This window comes from Dysidea avara, chromosome 9 (assembly GCF_963678975.1).
Source record: "Dysidea avara chromosome 9, odDysAvar1.4, whole genome shotgun sequence".
Lineage (NCBI taxonomy): Eukaryota > Metazoa > Porifera > Demospongiae > Dictyoceratida > Dysideidae > Dysidea > Dysidea avara.
In genome coordinates, this window is record NC_089280.1 from 10,606,739 (window position 1) to 10,615,762 (window position 9,024).

Consider the following 9,024-nt stretch of genomic DNA (forward strand, 5'->3'; position numbering starts at 1 on the left):
ATTTTACCATGTGCAAACTTAGAAGTTGCAGTATTGAATCGTGGGCAATGAAAAGATGGAAAGAGAAGGAAGAATGGCTAATCTTTACTTAGAAATACTAAGGAGGGTTCAAATTATACTTTTGGTGTGAGACTTTAACCTAAAAGCTGCTAAAAATTGAAATGCTCTAATAGAACAGTCAACTACTCTAATAGAACATTCATCATAATGTTAATTTTTCAAGAAGTTGCCAGTGTGTTTTCTTGACCTGTGCACTGCTATCTTGCCATTGCTCCAAACATCCTGCCATATACTTAGTCTAACCACTTTCTGAGAACAACTTCTGTCAAATGGCTTTATTCATACTTTGATGTGTTTAGCTATACGATTAAGTATAGCAATGCATATTTTAAGAGGAGTGTACTATAATACTTCAAACCTTTCATACACCCAATATTCATAGCAAAATGATTATTGTGAAAATCAGAAATCTAAAGATACAGTAACATACTCTTGGAGACATGTAATAACTACAGTACAAACTGCTCCAACTTTGCTTAATGTGTATGTGCATAATAAATTGTTCTTGTAAATTTAGCCACACAGGTAGTACTCTACTGAGAGTGAGTAACTGTCAGAAAATCCATAAACCAAAACCTATTGATGATCATCATGTAAATCAATGCAACTACTAATGGAATTTCTTACTTGTACTGTCAGAGGTTCCTCCAGTGGTCCAGTAGTGAACACATATTCCTCAGTAAATAATTCGACATTATATTGGAACTCATTTCCTGCAGCAGTAAATGATCCTGACAAGCTTGTGATAAATCCACCATTTAGTATGGACTGTCCTCCACTCTCAAGTGCTGTAAGAGTGAATGTCATGTAACACTGCACTGAGACAGTACACACATAAGATGTTTAGCTACATGTATATTTGTGACCCGGTCTGCGAAAAGGGCTCTTATAGCCTTTCCAATTATCCATGTTTGGCTAATCATAACTCCTAATCTACTAAAGCTATCACCATGTAATTACACCCACAGCTACTGCCAGGTTAGGGCTGTTGAGTGACCAAATTGTAGGCTTGTACCATATTCACCAGTCAAGTTATGGGTTACCATATATATGCAATTGGAAAGGCTATAAGAGCCCTTTTCGCAGACCGGGTCACATTTTATAAAATTTTTTCAGCATACCAATGTAGTTAAAATACTTTACAATAGTTTCAGCAACTCTAACATTACGTGCTCCAGCTGGTATAACTGCTACAGTGTTGTAACCTATGGAACACAGATGTTATAAAGTAATAGTATACTTTGCACTGTTTTCCACTTGCTTACCAAATGTACCACTTCCCTTAAGGGTGTACTTTGATTCAGTTAAACCCCCACTACTATTTGTACCATTGCATACTCCACAAGCATCTAATTTGACTCCAGAGTTTAACACGTTATCACATCCTACAGGCTACAGGTGACAATACAATCTACTTAACAAGTGTTGTGGGACAAATATTATCAATCGCACCGTGCATCTTCCTGCTACACAGACACCAGTAGAAGAATCAGTATTTTTACATGGAGTTCCATCTTGTGCCACAGGTTCTCTTACGACTACTAGTACTGTGGTTGTGTTGGCAGTTGCACACACAAGCTCACATGGATCTCCAATCACTGTTGATATATCTATGTAGTACATAAATGTGTATTTAAACTTCATTGTTAAATTACTGAATGCATACCAATGGAATCAATACAATTACAATGAAGTAGGTAGTTAAAATATTAACTAGAAACACACTACCTGTTACAGTATACTCTTCCCAAGAGTAAAGAGTACCATTAAACGGTCTGTCATTGGTTGCAGCACACTGCTGGTCTATGAAGCTGGGAGAGCCAGCTGGGCATGGCTAGAACAGTAGTATGCATACGTATAATGGTAAACCTTTAGCTTAGCATCAACCCATGTGCATTACAGTATGTTGTATAAACACCTACATAATTATAATACTTACATCAGTATTGCAAAGTGCATCATACTCCCTGGATTCTCCTGAGCAAGTTCTACCTCCAAATTGTGGCCTATAATCACAGAAAAGTGTTCATGCTGTACACATAGGATGTATTTCTGTTGCTTACGAAGGATTGTTACATTGTCTTTCTCTGTATCTTAGTCCACCTCCACAAGTTCTGCTACATGTAGAATATGGTCCAAATGCACTCCAACCTCCATCAATTGGTTTAGTGGTAGCATTAACAGTGGTGTTGCCATCAGCACTAGCATTAACAATGGCATTGCCATCAGCACTAGCATTAACAACGGTGTTGCCATCAACACATTTTCCTCTTGAACAAATCCTAAATTCCTATTTATTATTTATAATCAAGAGCCAATCATGAAGACACTATAGCTTACAGTGTTTGATGAACAGTTTGTGCCATCTGCAGAAGGAACATTTCCAGTAATGCACTCTGCTGAGTCCACAGTTTTTCGACATGATAAACGTGAGCACACTTCCTATTTAGTAGGAAGACACAGATACTTACTACATAGTTTACATTGAATCCTTAGTTTAATTACCTCTGGATCCATGGTAGCAGAAAATGGACAAAATCTTGCGCTAGGACCATACTCTGCTCTACACTGATCATCAGCAGTATAGTTTAGCCCAGGAAGTTCATTAGGGTTAACTTTAAATTGTGTATTTATTGGTACATCGTCCAAACATGTTGACATTTCAGAACTGCAATAGGAAAGATCATAATATGATTTATTAATGAACATTGTGTACTTTATAAATGTCCGTAAGGTTTCTGCAGAGCATTTCGACCACAGAAAATTTTCTGCTTGTCCTCCAAGTGAAGGAGCCATTAACCTTGAGGAGCCACCACAACTATTGCCTTCTCCATCATGTGCCATACCAAAACTAATGGTAATTTAATGATGTGTAAAGTAGTGATATAGTTGGGTACTTACTTATGACCAGCTTCATGAGCTAATATGAATGCAGTACTAAAGCCAGCATCTTCATTAATTGTACAACTTTTCCCCTGGGAACACATCTGATTAACTGGAGCTAACCCTATTTGTAATTACGAAAATATTGTGCCAATACTATTGTCACAATCACTCACCAACAACAGAGCAGCTTGAACCACAAATATCAGTGCTAAATATACAAATAAAGCAGCAATCAGACGTTATGACATAATTTACCTTGTAATCAACATAGCATGATCATGGTGCATTGGATCATTATCACTGGTTGGGTTGATTGATTGCTGATAGGCACAGAAGTTATCCAAGGTGGTTGATGCTGATTGTACGATGTCAAAGTCCCCCTGTACACAGCAATGTTAAGGTGTAACATTGTGACTACCAAGAGAAAGGGAAGCAATTCTTCTACCCTGTTAAAGCCCCAGGATGGCAACAGTGTACTTCACCCATACTATAGGGCCCCAACTTCATATTTTGCCCTTGGCTTTGGACAGTCCTATAAATTTCCTGGCTAGTTACACCAAAAGTTCATAACAAGGAAGTAATTATATCCTGTGTAAACACGTTGTCACAACTTCACCTTGATGGAAGTGATGCCTCTTAGACTACTGGTATGGAGATCTGACAACATCACTAGTAAGAAAGAACTGTTGATAAGTGTCAAATTAATGTGGCAAGCCTCTAGTATAAAGAACTGAGTAAGGCATTGATACTCTACTTGCAGCAGTGCAATTGATGAATGTATATCCCAGTTCAGGCCAGTAGGCAGGGGACCCCTCTAGTTAAATACTCTACTAATTCACTTACTACTGAACACTATAAGCTCTTAATTACTTACACTGCCTCCCATAATAAGTCTTGTTAGTGTTAAATCTATTTCATGTTCAAGAGTAGGGTCATGGAACATACTTGACATCTAGTAATAAAAAAAACAGCAACAACTTAAAGCAATGAGGATCAGATGATGCAAAGTATATCTTACAATGTTAATGATTGAGAGAATGTAATCAGTGACATTAAATCCATTTTGATTTGCATCATTTTCGACTCCTTGATCAACGTAAACCATGATTTCCAAATGACTACCTGATGCTTGACGCCTTTTATGTGAGTGTCCCTCCATTTTATTAACAAACGTTTCCGCTGTTGCAGCTAATTATAAGATATTGAATGGTTCATAATGTATAAAGTCATTAACTCACAGGGTTGGCAGGTTGGTGCTGAACCAGACCACTGGCCAGTGGTTGGTATACAGAACCTCAAATGGTTTCCAAGTAACTTGTGTCCTGCCATACATTCATGTTCAGCAATAAACAAGCCAGCTTTGATTTGGATTTTAATAGTTCCCTGTTTAGGAGCTGATAGTTCAGGACAGTGAAGCACTTCAATGCCATCTTTCCTCAAGCTGCCTATTGAAGATATATACAGTATGTATATCAACTGATCACAATGTAAGTCACTTGATGTTACCTGCCTTACCTTTTTGTATACACACTGGTGTGTTTCCACTCCATGTTCCATTGGGGAGACATCTTTGTATGGCTGAACCAAATAATTTGTAGCCAGGATTACATTTATGAACCACGTGACTCTGGATGTATTTTGTATGTCCATTCTTAACTTCATCCAGAACAGGACAATGAAGAGCTGTGATTCATGTGTAAACAAATGTGTCAGAAGAAATTACATTTGATAAGAGATCATATATAGTAACCAAGGAAGGCCACTCACTTGCGGGTGTCCCTTCTCAGCTACCATAACTCGATAAAATATGTGGCCTGGTCTGCGAAAATGGGTCTAATAGCCTTTCCAAATTGTCAAGTTTTACTAATGATAACTCACGATGTTTTAAACCTATCACCTTCATATTACGCCAAGCCATAGTACTATGTTAGGGGTATAAGGGGACCAAGATTCAGGGTAATACTCCATTCACAAGTCAAGTTACAGGTTGCCAATTGAAAAGGCTATAAGACCCCTTTTTGCAGACCGGGTCGCATATTATATGTTTGATAAACTTGTTGAAAGGATTTGGGGTCAATTTGTAGACATTTATGAACTTGGTTATATACATATTAATCAATATAATACTCCATGAAGGAAAAATAAGGCTGGTTTTATGGTGACCCATGATCCCTAATATACATACAGTACTATTGTATTATATTGGCTATTAACAGATTCACATTCTCTTACCACTGCTGTCTTCAAATGTTATGTTAGCACGCTTCATTCTGTATGCTACATGAGAATGATCCTTTCCTGGTTCCAACAAGTAACAATTATCCCCTGCCTCTATCATTCCTCTCTATAAATATATACAATGTATTCATAATACATAATGCAAGCACTAATGGTTGACCTACATACCATTTCACCATTACACATATCAATTGCAACTCTTGAGAATTCATGATTAGTAACTGTTCCAGTGTAGAAGCAATTCCTTGCAGTAGCGTTCATTGTTTGCAAACTGCCATCAGCCATCCTCTTTTGCACAACAAATCTAAGCAAAATACAGAAATAATGGGTGCTAGCTATATGTGTTCATTTGAATGGCTATAAACATCTAGACAATGTGGTGAGATCTAGGTGGCACACGACTTACTCTCTTGAAAGTAACTTCTTGTTTGGGTACAATGTGACATTCATCACCTCATCATCATTGGTTTGTATGGTGTAGAACATGGTATCAGTGTCTTCTCTAGCATTATTTGTTGTTGGGTCTGTCTGGATAACATTAGCATCCATTGAAAAGAAAGAAGGAATAGTTCCTGGAATACGTAAATCATGTTGATGCTACAAGTCAAGTTTCAAAGTTACATGCTCACAAACCTGATTTGATGGCTTTGTTCCCAATCATCATTTGTAAGAAGGATGACATTGGTTCCTAAAGATTGCAGAAAAAAGTATACATTTCAAAAGTAAATTTGCTTTAAAATCTGAACCTACAATAGGAGCTGCCAAAACCATCTCCAGTGAGCATAGGCTAACAAAGAAAAGAAAATAATGTCCGATCTGCTTCATTATGATCAACTCTTTTCAAGTCTTGAGTAGCTGTTATGATACGTAAGTGAATGTGCAAATTTCCACATTGCTTAAATACAGCAAATCAACAGGATACAGTCATGCTACATTAGATATGTATGACATAATAATTATTCTGATGATTCAAACATTCCATTGTGTGGTTGAATCAAAGTATACAAAGGAACCTATATCCTCTTTAGTGAGGTGCATTTTGAATTCAATTTATATTGGTACCATATGTGTCTAGTCTTATTCACAAATTCTGATCCTATCAAAGTTTCTTAGCATTTGAGATAGGTCAATTTAATATGTACTTCTATACTAGCAATTATTCATATTGTGCAGATAGAGCATGAGAACACCACTAATGATCTAACAACCACAACCATAAAAATAAAATGAAATGGTAACCGCATGTAATTGGGTGTATACACAGTTTGGTGACTGTTGTGCTGGATTTCTGGAGAAAGCTAATCAAGTAAGACATTATTATATTGTTATATGTTAACTGTGTAAAGCTCCTGTACAGAAGATAATTATAAACAGGGAAAGTGGGAAAAAAGTGGAGAAAAGAATCAAAATTATAACTACAATTCTATACTAGCAGTGCGATACACTGTATATAAAGCAGCTATATTTTTTTACTTGACAGAAAAATGCAAACAAAGAAAGAGATTGCATATATATATACTCCAGGCTTACTCCTTATGGTAGCTAATTGATGTTAGCACTATTCTCAATAAAACTATCTGCATCTGAGAGTAACAGCTAGCTGGCATATGTATATCTGAAAGCATGATTAGCTGGTTCTTCATTAACATAATTATTATGGGGTAAAACCCCTTGAGCCTCTAAAATTTACTTATGCTAAAACCATAAGAAAATGGTCATATCTAACATGCTTATTCCTTTAGTTGTGGTAGAAAGTGTTAACAAAACTTAAACAGCTAGATTTTCCTGTGAGAGGCATGCAACCTCAGACAAGAAAAATGACCATCACTTGGGAAAAATCTTACATCTGCCTCTGCTGCATAAACCTCAACACCTTTAACCTTAGTTATTCACAAATTCTTTTAAATCTATATAATTCTATCAAAGTTTTATAGCAATTGAGATAGATCAAGTAAAGCCCATTTAGCCTCCCAGATTATAATATTAAATTGCTCATATTACACACAGGTTACTCATAAGAACAACATAATGTTACAATAACCACAAAACTATTCAACCATAAAAAATAAAATGAAATGGTAACCACATGTAATTAGATGCATACACAGTTTGGTGATTGTTGTGTTGAATTTCTGGAGAAAGTCATACAAGTATGACAATCTATACTAGCAGTGTGATACATTAAATGTAAAGTAGTTATGTGATTCAGTGATTTCTATTTCCCATAATTTTTACACTAGTGTATTTACTATTTATAAATCCGTTTATGGATAGCTCAACATGATATATAAGAGGTGCTGGTGGTGCTTGATATTACACATTGCAGTACTAAACATGTCAAGTCAGTCATCGTGTACATTAACCGCTAAGTAGTCAGTTATCAGAGTTAATTAAAATCAGTGTATTGTTTCATTGCAACTGAATGTACTTTGCTTTGATGTATCCAACAATATAGGCAGTGTATAGCATGCTGTAATCAGCAATTGATATTATAATGAAGCTGTGTAATCACAATAAGTCAAGTGTGTGGTGTAACACAGCAACAATGCTGCTCTGGTATGAACTTAATATGCTGGGGTTAAAATACATGTATATATACAGTAGGGTCTCCAAATAAACATGATAATGTGCACTGAATAGATTGAATACTTATTAACCTTGCAAAGACTAAGTCAAAAGATCAATAGCAAAGTGAATCAATTTACTTTAAAGTAGATGTTAACATTGCAATAATTGTGCATTTAAAATGTGACTGGATCTGTGAAAAAAGGGCATGTGGGCACAATCTGAGTTGTACATGAAGGAGATGTGTTGACTCTGCTTGTCATTGATTTTACTTCTATGCATAATAGTTACGTTACAAAACCAGTCATATCTCAGTATTGGAATATATAGAATATTTACATTCTGTAACTTGTATGATATGGCCAATCAATTGTTTAAAAAGGGCTAAAAAATTTTAATGGTCGTAACATAATTCCATAAATATGAGCAACAGAAATTTGAAAAGGATATACAGTAGTCAAATTTTTTCTTCCCCACATTCCCTATTTTCACAAGCCTAATCACAAATAATAGGTCATGAACATGAAGAATGACTTAGCTAGCATGATAGGCCTTGCATCCCCAAGACATATAATTATATACTCACAATTTGCTGTAGGCCTATGGAAAAATAATAATAATAATATGAAGACGAAGAGAAATATAATGGTTCGCAATGGCAGTTCTTCAAAAAGGATTTTTATCAGGTCCTTTGGACTTCACATTTACGTACTAGTGGGCCTAAACTTATCCAAATTAACTTCAAAGACTTCTTTTGAGGTTAGAAGAGTTTTCCAAAATGTGACTGGATTTGCGAAAAGGGGTCTTCCACACAAATTCACTTTACCAACTTTGACAATCCATAACTTCAGATTGGAAAACTTTAATGACTTGAACTTTGGGCAGCAGTAAGTACAAACATAGCTGAATGGATGGACAAAATTTATATGTTACTTGAACACTATAAAGTTATGACTACCAGTTCATAGAATTAGATGTGTGTGGAAGACTCCTTTCACAAATCCAGTCACAAATTAAATATATGGTGTTTATGTAAGTGTTCTATTAGATTTTTAAAAAAAACATGTATAGGCCATCTCTATTATGAACCACTATCATGGTTCATGATGAAAGCGGTCACAACTAATAATCATTTTCTTTGGACATACATGTGACTTTAATGTTAACAATGTCTATTCAATAAATTATTGTCATCAATGGTGTTACCAAAACTTAATGTTTCATTGAATTTCAAAATTTCCTGTGCGGCACATACATACCCATAGGAAACTGACA

The 9,024-nt window shown here is 35.7% G+C and overlaps 1 protein-coding gene and 1 long non-coding RNA gene across 2 annotated transcripts; both read right to left on the reverse strand.

Annotated features, from left to right (window-relative positions):
• Window positions 1-449: 449 nt before the first annotated feature.
• On the reverse strand, window positions 450-5,657 carry LOC136266690 (A disintegrin and metalloproteinase with thrombospondin motifs 4-like). The gene is made up of 21 exons (XM_066061688.1): window positions 5,591-5,657; window positions 5,353-5,488; window positions 5,179-5,290; window positions 4,462-4,629; window positions 4,185-4,391; window positions 3,965-4,134; window positions 3,821-3,898; window positions 3,202-3,326; window positions 3,120-3,154; window positions 2,962-3,067; window positions 2,777-2,911; window positions 2,566-2,728; window positions 2,401-2,502; window positions 2,124-2,350; window positions 2,000-2,066; window positions 1,789-1,894; window positions 1,513-1,670; window positions 1,326-1,452; window positions 1,182-1,265; window positions 688-848; window positions 450-636 (listed from the first exon to the last, which is right to left on the reverse strand). Exons 1-21 carry the CDS (start codon window positions 5,632-5,634, stop codon window positions 574-576), a joined length of 2,574 nt encoding a protein of 857 aa, XP_065917760.1. The 5' UTR covers window positions 5,635-5,657; the 3' UTR covers window positions 450-573.
• Window positions 5,658-5,661: 4 nt separating this feature from the next.
• On the reverse strand, window positions 5,662-6,044 carry LOC136266691 (uncharacterized). The gene is made up of 3 exons (XR_010706235.1): window positions 5,935-6,044; window positions 5,818-5,872; window positions 5,662-5,756 (listed from the first exon to the last, which is right to left on the reverse strand). It is a non-coding gene; the product is annotated as an uncharacterized lncRNA (long non-coding RNA).
• Between the last annotated feature and the right edge of the window lie 2,980 nt (window positions 6,045-9,024).

Coding starts and splice junctions, on each gene's coding strand:
- LOC136266690 (XM_066061688.1), bottom strand. CDS start 5,634: ATGAATGTCACATTGTACCCAAACAAGAAGTTACTTTCAAGAGA. Junction 4,630..5,178: donor AACATTTGAAGACAGCAGTG/GTAAGAGAATGT, acceptor CATGAATCACAG/CTCTTCATTGTCCTGTTCTG. Junction 3,068..3,119: donor TTCAAGCTGCTCTGTTGTTG/GTGAGTGATTGT, acceptor AATTACAAATAG/GGTTAGCTCCAGTTAATCAG.